This window comes from Procambarus clarkii, chromosome 24 (assembly GCF_040958095.1).
Source record: "Procambarus clarkii isolate CNS0578487 chromosome 24, FALCON_Pclarkii_2.0, whole genome shotgun sequence".
Lineage (NCBI taxonomy): Eukaryota > Metazoa > Arthropoda > Malacostraca > Decapoda > Cambaridae > Procambarus > Procambarus clarkii.
Window position 1 is genome coordinate 7796965 of NC_091173.1, and position 16293 is coordinate 7813257.

At 44.2% G+C, this 16293-nt stretch overlaps 1 protein-coding gene across 1 annotated transcript; it reads left to right on the top strand.

Moving 5' to 3' along the window:
* Positions 1-430: 430 nt before the first annotated feature.
* On the top strand, positions 431-4048 carry LOC123761820 (mucin-3A-like). Its single transcript, XM_045748040.2, has one exon. It carries the CDS (start codon positions 431-433, stop codon positions 4046-4048), a length of 3618 nt encoding a protein of 1205 aa, XP_045603996.2.
* The last annotated feature ends 12245 nt before the right edge of the window (positions 4049-16293 follow it).

Genomic DNA, 16293 nt, shown 5'->3' on the forward strand with positions numbered 1-16293 from the left:
CTACTAGCACGGTACTACCAGCACGGTACTACTAACACGGTACGACCAGCACGGTACTACCAGCAAGGTACGACCAGCACGGTACTATCAGCATGGTACGACCAGCACGGTACGACCAGCACGGTATTACTAACACGGTACGACCAGCACGGTACTACTAACACGGTACAACCAGCACGGTACGATCAGCACGGTACGACCAGCACGGTACTATCAGCACGGTACGACCAGCACGGTACTACTAACACGGTACGACCAGCACGGTACTACTAACACGGTACAACCAGCACGGTACTATCAGCACGGTACGACCAGCAGGGTACTATACTAGCACGGTACACCACGCATTACACAGATTACTGCTGGTGTACCAGCTACCAACCTATACTACTAACCTTCCTGTACTACCAACGTAACCCACGTTACAAGCATGTCTGATGTTACCAACGTAACCCACGTTACTAGCATGCTTCATGTTACCAACGTAACCCACGTTACTAGCATGTCTGATGTTACCAACGTAACCCACGTTACAAGCATGTCTGATGTTACCAACGTAACCCACGTTACTAGCATCCTTCATGTTACCAACGTAACCCACGTTACTAGCATGTCTGATGTTACCAACGTAACCCACGTTACTAGCATGCTTCATGTTACCAACGTAACCCACGTTACTAGCATGTCTGATGTTACCAACGTAACCCACGTTACTAGCATGCTTCATGTTACCAACGTAACCCACGTTACTAGCATGTCTGATGTTACCAACGTAACCCACGTTACTAGCGTGCTTCATGTTACCAACGTAACCCACGTTACTAGCATGTCTGATGTTACCAACGTAACCCACGTTACAAGCATGTCTGATGTTACCAACGTAACCCACGTTACTAGCATCCTTCATGTTACCAACGTAACCCACGTTACTAGCATGTCTGATGTTACCAACGTAACCCACGTTACTAGCATGCTTCATGTTACCAACGTAACCCACGTTACTAGCATGTCTGATGTTACCAACGTAACCCACGTTACTAGCATGTCTGATGTTACCAACGTAACCCACGTTACTAGCATCCTTCATGTTACCAACGTAACTCACGTTACTAGCATCCTTCATGTTACCAACGTAACCCACGTTACTAGCATCCTTCATGTTACCAACGTAACCCACGTTACTAGCATCCTTCATGTTACCAACGTAACCCACGTTACTAGCATCCTTCATGTTACCAACGTAACCCACGTTACTAGCATCCTTCATGTTACCAACGTAACTCACGTTACTAGCATCCTTCATGTTACCAACGTAACCCACGTTACAAGCATCCTTCATGTTACCAACGTAACCCACGTTACTAGCATCCTTCATGTTACCAACGTAACCCACGTTACAAGCATCCTTCATGTTACCAACGTAACCCACGTTACAAGCATCCTTCATGTTACCAACGTAACCCACGTTACTAGCATCCTTCATGTTACCAACGTAACCCACGTTACTAGCATCCTTCATGTTACCAACGTAACCCACGTTACAAGCATCCTTCATGTTACCAACGTAACCCACGTTACTAGCATCCTTCATGTTACCAACGTAACCCACGTTACTAGCATCCTTCATGTTACCAACGTAACCCACGTTACAAGCATCCTTCATGTTACCAACGTAACCCACGTTACTAGCATCCTTCATGTTACCAACGTAACCCACGTTACAAGCATCCTTCATGTTACCAACGTAACCCACGTTACTAGCATGCATCATGTTACCAACGTAACCCACGTTACTAGCATGCTTCATGTTACCAACGTAACCCACGTTACTAGCATGCTTCATGTTACCAACGTAACCCACGTTACTAGCACGCTTCATGTTACCAACGTAACCCACGTTACTAGCATGCTTCATGTTACCAACGTAACCCACGTTACAAGCATCCTTCATGTTACCAACGTAACCCACGTTACTAGCATGCTTCATGTTACCAACGTAACCCACGTTACTAGCATCCTTCATGTTACCAACGTAACCCACGTTACTAGCATCCTTCATGTTACCAACGTAACCCACGTTACTAGCATCCTTCATGTTACCAACGTAACCCACGTTACTAGCATCCTTCATGTTACCAACGTAACCCACGTTACTAGCATGCTTCATGTTACCAACGTAACCCACGTTACAAGCATCCTTCATGTTACCAACGTAACCCACGTTACTAGCATCCTTCATGTTACCAACGTAACCCACGTTACTAGCATCCTTCATGTTACCAACGTAACCCACGTTACTAGCATCCTTCATGTTACCAACGTAACCCACGTTACTAGCATCCTTCATGTTACCAACGTAACCCACGTTACTAGCATCCTTCATGTTACCAACGTAACCCACGTTACTAGCATCCTTCATGTTACCAACGTAACCCACGTTACTAGCATCCTTCATGTTACCAACGTAACCCACGTTACTAGCATCCTTCATGTTACCAACGTAACCCACGTTACTAGCATACTTCATGTTACCAACGTAACCCACGTTACTAGCATCCTTCATGTTACCAACGTAACCCACGTTACTAGCATACTTCATGTTACCAACGTAACCCACGTTACTAGCATCCTTCATGTTACCAACGTAACCCACGTTACTAGCATCCTTCATGTTACCAACGTAACCCACGTTACTAGCATCCTTCATGTTACCAACGTAACCCACGTTACTAGCATCCTTCATGTTACCAACGTAACCCACGTTACTAGCATCCTTCATGTTACCAACGTAACCCACGTTACTAGCATCCTTCATGTTACCAACGTAACCCACGTTACTAGCATCCTTCATGTTACCAACGTAACCCACGTTACTAGCATCCTTCATGTTACCAACGTAACCCACGTTACTAGCATACTTCATGTTACCAACGTAACCCACGTTACTAGCATCCTTCATGTTACCAACGTAACCCACGTTACTAGCATCCTTCATGTTACCAACGTAACCCACGTTACTAGCACGCTTCATGTTACCAACGTAACCCACGTTACTAGCATCCTTCATGTTACCAACGTAACCCACGTTACTAGCATCCTTCATGTTACCAACGTAACCCACGTTACTAGCACGCTTCATGTTACCAACGTAACCCACGTTACTAGCATGCTTCATGTTACCAACGTAACCAACGTTACTAGCATCCTTCATGTTACCAACGTAACCCACGTTACTAGCATCCTTCATGTTACCAACGTAACCCACGTTACTAGCATCCTTCATGTTACCAACGTAACCCACGTTACTAGCATCCTTCATGTTACCAACGTAACCCACGTTACAAGCATCCTTCATGTTACCAACGTAACCCACGTTACAAGCATCCTTCATGTTACCAACGTAACCCACGTTACTAGCATCCTTCATGTTACCAACGTAACCCACGTTACTAGAATACTTCATGTTACCAACGTAACCCACGTTACTAGCATCCTTCATGTTACCAACGTAACCCACGTTACTAGCATCCTTCATGTTACCAACGTAACCCACGTTACAAGCATGTCTGATGTTACCAACGTAACCCACGTTACTAGCACGCTTCATGTTACCAACGTAACCCACGTTACTAGAATACTTCATGTTACCAACGTAACCCACGTTACTAGCATCCTTCATGTTACCAACGTAACCCACGTTACAAGCATGTCTGATGTTACCAACGTAACCCACGTTACTAGCATCCTTCATGTTACCAACGTAACCCACGTTACAAGCATGTCTGATGTTACCAACGTAACCCACGTTACTAGCATCCTTCATGTTACCAACGTAACCCACGTTACAAGCATCCTTCATGTTACCAACGTAACCCACGTTACTAGCATCCTTCCTGTTACCAACGTAACCCACGTTACTAGAATACTTCATGTTACCAACGTAACCCACGTTACTAGCATCCTTCATGTTACCAACGTAACCCACGTTACTAGCATCCTTCATGTTACCAACGTAACTCATACTGTAAATTTACATTTTCAACATTGATCATATTATTACCATTCATAATATGACGAACATAACTCATACAAATAACATCTTTAATATTACTCTCGTAGTTAACATTCTTGATATTACGAATATTACTCAGAATAATAACATTTAAGATATTACGACCAATATTCATATTATCAAAATGTCTTGGGCTTCCATGATCTCCGAGAGAACGGTTGAGGAGACTTGTGGAGTTGCTTACAACAAGTCTACCTGCTTGAGGAACTTGACATATGATGCTCTGAGACGTGTCGGAGAGCCAAGAAACAAGGAGTGTCACTGAGTGCCAGGCTGACCCCTCCTTCCCTCGTAGAAACGACTTGCGGCAAGACTTAGAAAGAATTCGACAGTAATCTGTAGATCTATCTAGGCCTGTTGTAATAGGTGCATACTTGTAGAAGCTTGTTACAAGACACCCAATTGCATCTTGGTAATTCTAAGAGGAGTGATCTAGGGTCAGTTGAGAACCATCTTGGTGAAGGGAGAAGCAAACAAGATAGAGAAGGATGGGATTAAAAGATGGATGATAAGATTATTTCAACAGCAATAAAAGGTAGAATGAAAGATTAAGTAAATAAATGAATACAAAACTATGGGAGAGTTGGAAAATATTCTGTTAATTAAATTAGAAAATGTAACAAGGGAAAAGTTAGGAACGGCAGCCAAAACAGTAAAGATTTTCACGAATGAATGTTCAGTGGTGAAGGAAAAATTAGAAGTAGGAAAAGAGAATATTCTGAAGTGATACTATCTTACTACTTCTCACTACGGAGTGAAAGAAATGCAAGGTCGAATTCCAGATGCTGTTCCCATGGAGGAGATCAGCACACGAATGCAGACGCTGGAGTACGGGGAGCTGCAGGCGTGATGTATAATATGAAAGATTATACATAGGTATAAAGGGGATAAAGGAATGAAACAGATGTGGAACTTTCCCTAGAGGGATGGAAAAGTTGCACTCTCCCATATGACTGGAAAGGGGCTGTTGGTACACCCTTTATGTAAACATAGAAGTTACCATTGTAAGTGTAAGAACTATAAAGGCATTAGTGTACAGGTGCAGGAGTACAACATGTGCGCCTTGAAGTAGCTAGTGAATAAGAATGATTATATGGTGCACATGGCATTTGTGGATTTCAAGAATGCTTATGATATAGGGAAGAGGTAAAGGTCTCCGTAGATGACTTAGTACAAATGGAATTGTTGGAATGTTTCATATGCTTTGAAGAGCTCTTATGCAAGGAGAAAATTATGTGTGAGTTTGTATAGCTTTGTATTGCCCTGTCTACATCTCTCTCTCTCTCTGTCCACCTATGTCTGTGTCTGCGTGTGTGTGTGTGTGTGTGTGTGTGTGTGTGTGTGTGTGTGTGTGTGTGTGTGTGTGTGTGTGTGTGTGTGTGTGTGTGTGTGTGTGTGTGTGTGTGTGTCTTTCTCTGTGAATCTGTCACTCATTATATATATATATATATATATATATATATATATATATATATATATATATATATATATATATATATAGTTTTCAGTTTACCACTGCTGCCTTGTTCACTCTGTGGTCCTGGGTTCGATCCCAGGCGCCGGCGAGAAACATTGGGCAGAGTTTATTTCACCCTATGCCCCTGTTACCTAGTTTTCAGTTATATATATATATATATATATATATATATATATATATATATGTGTGTGTGTGTGTGTGTGTGTGTGTGTGTGTGTGTGTGTGTGTGTGTGTGTGTGTGTGTGTGTGTGTGTACTCACCTAATTGTACTCACCTAATTGTGCTTGCGGGGGTTGAGCTCTGGCTCTTTGGTCCCGCCTCTCAACCGTCAATCAACTGGTGTACAGATTCCTGAGCCTGTGTGTGTGTGTGTGTGTGTGTGTGTGTGTGTGTGTGTGTGTGTGTGTGTGTGTGTGTGTGTGTATCACGAAAATAAACACGTGATTAAAAATGTGACAGTGTCAGACCACGGAGGAAAATTGAAGCAGTAATTTCCTTAAGTACTTTCGTATATTAATACATCTTCACATAATTTACATCTTTACATAATAATACATCTTTACATAATACATCTTCAGACTCCTTCTGAAGATGTATTAATATACGAAAGTACTTAAGGAAATTGCTGTTTCAATTTTCCTCCGTGGTCTGACACTTTCATATATATATATATATATATATATATATATATATATATATATATATATATATATATATATATATATATATATATATATATATATATATCAACCCTTAAGTTAACCCTTAAGAACATAAAACATGTGAAACCAACAACAGTAAATTAGATGGCACTTAGATAGATAACCTCAAGAAGATAGACCTTATCAATAGTTTGCAATAATTGATTTATTTTATTTATTTATTTATTTATATCTTTACATTACGTCTTTATAACCTGGAACACAAGGACCAACACCTGCCCGGAGAGTTCAACATGGCTCTGCGGCACTCTAATGTGAGAGTGTCACTGATATATTTTACTGAAGCTCAGATATGCAAGCAAAATGTTGAAGTGACATAGTTAAATGTGGTGCGCGGGCACCGTAGAGTCAAATACCAGGTTAGATGCGGTTTAGTGTACCCAAAATTTGCCAGTGCAGGCTACTAAACATGTGGCCCTGTATGACTAACCATCCTGCGAGATGGGGACTTTTATTACCACTGCTACCTTATTCAATCTTGTGTTGATGATATCCTCAAAATGCATCCGGAGTCTGCCAGTGCAGACTGCTTATCACATGCCTCTGTATGACTAACCATCCTGTGTGATGGGAATTTTTTAGCATCACCTAGCTAGCTTTTTTGACACACTGTACTCCACTTCATATAGTCTAGGGTAGCTGCACTAATGCAGATGTACCTCATATCTTAATAAAAAAAATTAGTGTAGACCTTTCAGACCAGTTGGCATGAGGTATCTGGAGCTTTGCAATTACTTTATTCACTCTCATATTCTTGAAGATATCCTCACAGTGTACCCAAAATTTGCCAGTGCAGGCTACTAAACATTTGGCCCTGTATGACTAACCATCCTGCGAGATGGGGACTTTTATTACCACTGCTGCCTTGTTCACTCTGTGGTCCTGGGTTCGATCCCAGGCGCCGGCGAGAAACATTGGGCAGAGTTTCTTTCACCCTATGAACCTGTTACATAGCAGTAAAATAGGTACCTGGATGTTAGTCAGCTGTCACGGGCTGCTTCCTGGGGGTGGAGGCCTGGTCGAGGACCGGGCCGCGGGGACACTAAAAAGCCCCGAAATCATCTCAAGATAACCTCAAGATAACCGTTACCTGTGGCAGGTGGCTGCAGGTGACGGATCTCCGAATCCTGAGCACTCCAGGTGCAAACTCTGTGAGCAGGAACTGACGAATGAGCTTGCACACTAAATCACCAAATGCCCAGTTATTAGACCATTCAGTCTCGTTGGCATGAGGTACCTAGAGCTTTGCAATTACTTTATTCACTCTCGTGTTCATGCGGATATTCTCATATTGCACCCAAAATTTGCCAGTGCAGGCTACTAAACATATGGCCCTGTATGACTAACCATCCTGCGAGTTTGGGACTTTTAGTACCACTGCTGCCTTACTCACTCTTGTGTTGATGATATCCTCATAATGCACCCAGAGTCTGTCAGTACAGATTACTGTTCACCTGCATTTGTATGACTAGCCATCTTATGTTATTAGGATTTTAGCCAACGCAGCTAGCTTTTTGACACACACTGTTCTCCCCTTCATATAATCTACGGTAGCTGCACAAAGGAAGATGTACCTTAATGTGTTAATTACAAAAAAACGGATATAAGATGCCTCTGTATGACTAACCATCCTGTGGCATGGGTAAGTTTAGCATCACGTAGCTAGTTATTGGTATACATTGTACTTCCCTTCATATAGTCTGGGGCAGCGACACAAATACACATGAACCTAAAATAAATCACCTTGAGTGTAAAGGGTGGATTGGGGAGAGGGATGAAGAGACGGGAAATGAAGTGAGCAGCAGAAGCAGCAACAGCAGTAACGGAAGCAAGAGCAGCACCAACAAGAGCAGCAACAACAGCCAGAGTTGTTAGTGGTGAACCACCCCTCACTCGTGTCCCAAAGCACACCCCGGCGACCCATTCTTTTCTCTCGTAAAAATGTATTTCTGTTGTTTATATCTTGTAATTTGCACCCCCAAGGCGGTAGTGCAGCCACTTCCCGTCCCTTCCCCTCAGCATACAGTTAAAAATGTAAACCTCGACCACGTGTAGGCTCAATACCTTCCTGTAATATCACCCAAGTTCTTAGATTGACCTGTCACTCACTGATCGTTCTTAGTTTGTAATGTAACGTTGATCATAAACACGCCTTCTCGTGTGTGTGTGTGTGTGTGTGTGTGTGTGTGTGTGAGTTGTATCAACGAGTATGTAAACACCCCCCCCCCTTTGTTCGGAGATTAACCCCCTTCCCCCCCCCCCCCTTCACCCTAGCCTGTAGAGCGAGTGTGAGGGAATTCCTCTGCTGGAAGGAGGGGCTACACCCTCTCGTCTTATTTACACACTAATGTACCTTAAGTAAGCGTCGTCTCCGCCGGCGTCTAGCGAGGTCCCGCAGTCATTCAATCCCCCGCAGCCTCCCTCGGGGCGGCTCTATGGCACCGCCGCTCCCTCTAAAAGCTCTCCCCGCTAGGATAAAAGTTGCTCTAATTAGAACACAAACATAGATAACATTCCTGGGTTCATAATTCTCCCGGGCCTGGCCACGAGGAGGAGGAGGAGTCGTTGGAGAAGTGAGAGTGGTGCTCTGTTATCTGACAAGCTCAGTGGTGTCCGCCATCTTCTCTCTTACGCCTCCCTCTGTGTCGCTGGACGACAACCATTTAGAAAATATGATTTATCACACCATAACCCAGCACCAACCACCACACACACACACACACACACACACACACACACACACACACACACACACACACACACACACACACACACACACACACACACACACACTGTAAGGATTAAGGGATTAAGGAGGATTAAGACGGTGGAAGATAGTATGAGGCTACAAGATGACCTAGACAGACTGAATGAATAGTCCAACAAATGACTACTAAAGTTCAACCCGAGTAAATGTAAGGTAATAAAACTAGGCTGTAGAAACAGGAGGCCAGACTCTGGATACAAAATGGGAGATGAAGTCCTTCATGAAACAGACAGACACAAAGATCTAGGAGTTGATATCACACCTAACCTGTCTCCTGAAGCCTACATCAAAAGAATAACATCTGCGGCGTATGCGAGGCTGGCTAACAACAGAACTGCCTTCAGGAACCTGTGTAAGGAATCATTCAGAATCTTGTATACCACATATGTAAGACCAATCCTGGAGTATGCGGCCCCAGCATGGAGCCCGTACCTTGACAAGCACAATGCTATGCTTGAAAAAGTTCAGAGGTATGCCACTAGGCTAATCCCAGAACTAAGAGGCATGAGTTACGAGGACAGGCTGCGTGAAATACACCTCACGACACTGAAAGACAGAAGAGTAAGGGGAGACATGATCACTACTTACAAAATTCTCAGAGGAATAGGCATGGTAGATAAAGATAAACTGTTTAACACGGGTGGTACGCGAACAAGGGGACACAGGTGGAAACTGAGTACCAAAATGAGCCACAGGGACGTTAGAAAGAACTTTTTCAGTGTCAGAGTAGTTAACAGATGGAATGCATTAGGTAGTGATGTGGTAGAGGCTGACTCTATACACAGTTTCAAATGTAGATATGATAGAGCCCAGTAGGCACAGGAATCTGTACACCTGTTGATTGACGGTTCCGAGGCGGGACCAAAGAGCCAGAGCTCAACCCCCGCAAGCACAACTAGGTGAATACACACACACACAGATATTTTAAATTAAAAAAATATTATATATATATATATATATATATATATATATATATATATATATATATATATATATATATATATATATATATATATATATATATATAAATATATGTCGTACCTAGTAGCCAGAACGCACTTCTCGGCCTACTATTCAAGGCCCGATTTGCCTAATAAGCCAAGTTTTCCTGAAATAATATATTTTCTCTAATTTTTTTCTTATGAAATGATAAACCTACCCATTTCATTATGTATGAGGTCAATTTTTTTTTATTAGAGTTAAAATTAACGTAGATATATGACCGAACCTAACCAACCCTACCTAACCTAACCGAACCTATCTTTAGAGGATAGGTTAGGTTAGGTAGCGGAAAAAGTTAGGTTAGGTTAGGTTAGGTAGGTTAGGTAGTCGAAAAACAATTATTTAATGAAAACTTGGCTTATTAGGCAAATCGGGCCTTGCATAGTAGGCTGAGAAGTGCGTTCTGGCTACTAGGTACGACATATATATATATATATATATATATATATATATATATATATATATATATATATATACACACACATTCCCAAACATGGACATACAATTCAAGATAAGAGTTGGGCGGGGAAAGTGGTCGTCCAGAGACCCACACGATAATATAAACAAAAACTAGATAGAAAAGCAATCACAAATATACGAAAAAACTTGCTCCAAATTTTCAATGTTTTCCGTTCCGTGTCGCCCTCCCTTCCCGTCGCCTCCACCCCCCCCCCCCCCCCCACTTGTCCGTCCCTCCCAGTCACCCTCTCTTCCTTCTTTCCATACTACCATCCCATCTCCTTTCTTCTATTCTCCTTTTCTATTCTCCTCTCCTTTATCCCTCACTTTTACCCTCTCTCCCTTCCTCCCACCCCATTTTCTCTCCTTCCTTCTTCTATCTTCTCTTGCTCTCTCCCTCACTGTCACCCTTCCTTACAATCTCCTTCCTTCCCTCCGTCCTTATACCCTCCCTTCCTTTTTCCCTCTCTCAGTCCATCTCACATTCCATCACGGTTTCCTTACGTTGCACTCCCTTCCCCCCTTCCACTCCATCACTCTTCCTCCATCCATCTAATCCCTTTTCCTCCTATCCCGCTTTCATCTCATATCTCCCAACATTCCGCTATCCTCTCCCTTCAGCCCTCTCTTCCCCTCACCCTCCCTGCTCTCCCGTCCTCATTCCATCCCGTGGTGTCTCCCTCCCTCCCTGCCTGGGCCCTGGTGACAGTTGTGTTCCTCACCAATAATGCATCAGAAATGATTTTCGTGTCTTGCAATACCAATATTGTTTTACAGCTGTAATCTTCTTTTCTTTCTTCTTCTTCTTCTTGCCTCCGACATTCACCAAGATTGTGAGCACACTGCCGGAGATGTTGCAAAACTATTACAACGGCTGGTGTTATATGTGAATATATGATTTTTTTAAAGGTAGTTATTATTGGCCTATGGGAAGCAGCATTTGTTTGTAATAACCACTCAGACTCGTGTACTTATCCCACCTGACTTACACTGGGTCTATATCTATCGGATCCACAAGAGGCCTATATCTAACATGTTCACACTAGGCCAATAATTAACATATGCACAGTAAGGTAGTATTACCTTGTGCAGTTCCTCCCGGCTCTGGGAACATAGCCTGATAAAGCTCGCTAAAACTGTATAGTCTTAAAGCTTAGCAAACACCATTCACAGCTTGTGTTAATTAAGTACCGATAATTAACACGTCTCCTGCTGTAAGTGAAACTCGTTTACATGATTTAATATTATATATTCATCAGTTTGTATCCAGCTTTAACTTAAATTAAATAATTTACAACTGCAAAAGTTAATAGAATGCCTTCTTATGGATGAAGAACTACCTTGTTGATCTCACTGAAGTGTTCCGGTTGTTATACAAGATATTATATTCGTGTCTATTCGTTGCCCAGACTTTCCTGCCTACGGTTCCAACTTGGGTCGTTCTGGCTTGTGAGGCGAGCTAGTGAAGGAACACGGCGCTCCAAAATGGTGGCCAATTTTTTTCAGTCAATCTCAATTATGGCTGTTGTGTTCACACTCGTATATAATGTTCAGTGGACAGGCGGCTGTCATCCCTCACCCTGACTCCTGTCTTGCTGGCGGCTGTCGTCCCCAACCCTGACTCCTGTCTTGCTGGCGGCTGTCATCCCTCACCCTGACTCCTGTCTTGCTGGCGGCTGTCATCCCTCACCCTGACTCCTGTCTTGCTGGCGGCTGTCATCCCTCACCCTGACTCCTGTCTTGCTGGCGGCTGTCATCCCTCACCCTGACTCCTGTCTTGCTGGCGCCTGTCGTCCCTCACCCTGACTCCTGTCTTGCTGGCGCCTGTCGTCCCTCACCCTGACTCCTGTCTTGCTGGCGCCTGTCGTCCCTCACCCTGACTCCTGTCTTGCTGGCGGCTGTCATCCCTCACCCTGACTCCTGTCTTGCTGGCGGCTGTCATCCCTCACCCTGACTCCTGTCTTGCTGGCGCCTGTCGTCCCTCACCCTGACTCCTGTCTTGCTGGCGCCTGTCGTCCCTCACCCTGACTCCTGTCTTGCTGGCGCCTGTCGTCCCTCACCCTGACTCCTGTCTTGCTGGCGGCTGTCATCCCTCACCCTGACTCCTGTCTTGCTGGCGGCTGTCGTCCCTCACCCTGACTCCTGTCTTGCTGGCGGCTGTCATCCCTCACCCTGACTCCTGTCTTGCTGGCGGCTGTCGTCCCTCACCCTGACTCCTGTCTTGCTGGCGGCTGTCATCCCTCACCCTGACTCCTGTCTTGCTGGCGGCTGTCATCCCTCACCCTGACTCCTGTCTTGCTGGCGGCTGTCATCCCTCACCCTGACTCCTGTCTTGCTGGCGGCTGTCATCCCTCACCCTGACTCCTGTCTTGCTGGCGGCTGTCATCCCTCACCCTGACTCCTGTCTTGCTGGCGGCTGTCATCCCTCACTCTGACTCCTGTCTTGCTGGCGGCTGTCATCCCTCACCCTGACTCCTGTCTTGCTGGCGGCTGTCATCCCTCACCCTGACTCCTGTCTTGCTGGCGGCTGTCATCCCTCACCCTGACTCCTGTCTTGCTGGCGGCTGTCATCCCTCACCCTGACTCCTGTCTTGCTGGCGGCTGTCATCCCTCACCCTGACTCCTGTCTTGCTGGCGGCTGTCATCCCTCTTCCCCGGTTCCGCTCTTACTTACGGCTTGTTATATTATAACACAACAACTTAACCGGTGTTGGCATCTTTGATGGGCACTCACGAAGGTCTTCCGGACATCAAGCTGTTCCTCTGTTTGGTTTTACGTTCAATAAACACAATATTGCTTGATCACGCAAGCACGACACTGAGAATTCTATCAATATGTTCACAGCTTTCTGAGAGATGGTGGGAAACTGTTGTCACTGATATCCAAAACACATTTACTGACAGTTCGTTAAATTTAACTTTTAGCGTGCGGTCACGCTACAGTTCAGTCGACTGTTCTTCTACCTGTAGGCTGAGTAAATTTTCTGAGTTGCTTGGATACTGTGGGGAAAAGGTTTCTGACCCGATCACACCCCTCCCACGACAAAGGAGACCAGTGCTTGGCAAGGTTTTCAGCCAAAAGGTTCCATATGGCCCAAGATCAGGGACTTAATCTTCACGGCGGTTGTCTGTTGTATTGCTCTCGAGGGGAGAAAAAAGTTAATTTGTAACATTTCTTCTTGAAATGTGTTATTTCAAACACCAATTTTATTTGTGAATGCTACAAGCTAGAGAGAAAGACAACAATGGTCAGCGAGTAGCAGGCGGGAGCGCCGGTAGCGATTATTACTGCCAATTGAACTCCTTGCCTCTACTGAACCTCCCTTCCCCAATAACATTGACCCCACGTTAAACCTTGGCTGCTTCAGTGCTAACTACCACGCCAGTACCTGGCCACACAACTTTTAAAGTGACTCATTGTTATGGTAATAGGACACGCTAAAACCTTAATCAATTTAATTCCTTTATTCAACAATAACAAAAAGTGGCAAGTTACGCTTTTTCTTCTTATAGGTGTTTTGTTAATCCTCGCGGAGCCTCGGACACAGGCTCGGGGAACCCGGGTTGGTAACCACTATAGTGTAGGGTACCAGGCGAGCGACGGTTTGTAAACCATTTACGTCATGGTTGTAGCGTCAACCTGTAAACAGTTTACAGGTTGAGGCAACAGGCGGGGTCTTGTGGCTGGTGCGTGGAGGAAGTTTGTCTCCCGTTTGGACCAGTTTATGTGTAAACTTAGCCCACTTCTGACAGCGTCGCAACTTAACTTCCATCGCATTTTTCTAAGTCACTGCTCTAAGTATTCCCGTTTTCGGCTTGATCATTTAAATCACCTTCCCCCTTCCATATTCTATAAAGCTTTGTTGTGAACTTGTCCTGTCTGTTATAGTGTCGCTTTTATGTGTAAACTTAGTCGAGTTAAAATAGGCCTTTTATTCATAAAGTTTAGTGTAACACATTCCAACAGCTCCATACATCAAGAACTGGTCACAAAACTTTAACATCAGGCCACTGCAGTAATTGAAAATAATATATTTGGCGATATTTTGTCATTTTATTATAATTTAGCCCCTATGATCCCAACGTCCAGATGTTCTGCTGGAACTTAATGTTATCCTAGACAAAGTTTACTTGTTTATAAGACCGTCCAAGGCAGTTGAAGGTTTCACTATCACTGCTGACCAAGTTGTCAATATATTTTCATACTAAATATACCCCATTTTGCGGTGAATATACACAAAGTTTACCTTAGTCCTGGGTTATATTTAAAATATAAATATACTTACTAAATGGTGAGGCCTGAAGCCCTACACCAAAGTAAATTTCGTTGTCTTAACGGATAACTGATTAACACGTTCACGATTTAATATTATGGCTCGCTGGCTGAGAAATGGTCTGAGCGGGACATTAAGGAAACACGTGATCTGTCTTCAGGCTGAGAAGCGGGCGCGTCCTGTGTCAGGATGCTTAAGGCTAATCGAGGGAGCGTCCTCCGTGAAGATGTTCAAGGTTAGAGGGATGCTGTGTACTCTACCAGGACAGAGAAGACAAGGAAGAAAATGGTACATCACACGCATTTGTGGCTCAAAAACTGTTTAAAATAAACTCCAAAATTGACCTTAGATATCTTACTAAGTTGGTTTAAAGGTCAAACCTTCCATAAGCGTCATGGAAGAGCCTCACCTGGAAAAGCCTCACCTGGAAGAGCCTCACCTGGAAGAGCCTCACCTGGAAGAGCCTCACCTGGAAGAGCCTCACCAGGAAGAGCCTCACCAGGAAGAGCCTCACCTGGAAGAGCCTCACCTGGAAGAGACAACCACAAAATAACGGAAGATACGCTGGTTCACCAACCGGTTCCGCTGTGGCCTGCCAGGACCGGGTTTTGTGGATGGATGAAACACAAATTTAGGCTTGGACACGCGCGTCAACGGTACATTTGCGGCAGAAAAGATGACATTCTTATTAAGAAGAATGTCATCCCTTCTAGTTGATGGAGGTGGGGCTGTTTTTCCTGGCAGCCTTGTGTGTGTACTCACCTAGATGTGCTTGCGGGGGTTGAGCCTTGGCTCTTTGGTCTCGTTTCTCAAACGTCAATCAACAGGTGTACAGGGTCCTGAGCCTATTGGAATCTATCATATCTACACTTGAAACTGTGTATGGAGTCAGCCTCCACCACATTACTTCCTAATGCATTCCATTTGTCAACCATTCTGACACTAAAAAAGTTCTTTCTAATATCTCTGTGGCTCATTTGGGCATTCAGTTTCCACCTATGTCCCCTAGTGCGTGTGCCCCTGGTGTTAAATTGCCTGTCTTTATCTACCCTGTCGATTCCCTTGAGAATCTTGAATGTGGTGATTATGTCCCCTCTAACTCTTCTGTCTTCCAATGAAGTGAGGTTTAATTCCCGTAGTCTCTCCTCGTAGCTCATACCTCTCAGCTCGGGTACTAGTCTGGTGGCAAACCTTTGAACCTTTTCCAGTTTAATCTTATGCCTGACTAGATATGGACTCCATGCTGGAGCCGCATACTCCAGGATTGGTCTGACATATGTGGTATATAATGTTCTGAAAGATTCCTTACACAAGTTTCTAAAGGCCGTTCTTATGTTAGCCAACCTAGCATATGCTGCTGATGTTATCCTCTTGATATGAGCTTCAGGGGACAGGTCTGGGGTGATATCAACCCCCAGGTCTTTCTCTCTCTCTGACTCTTGAAGTATTTCATCTCCCAAATGATACCTTATATCTGGTCTCCTGCTTCCTACCCATATCTTCATCACATTACATTTGCT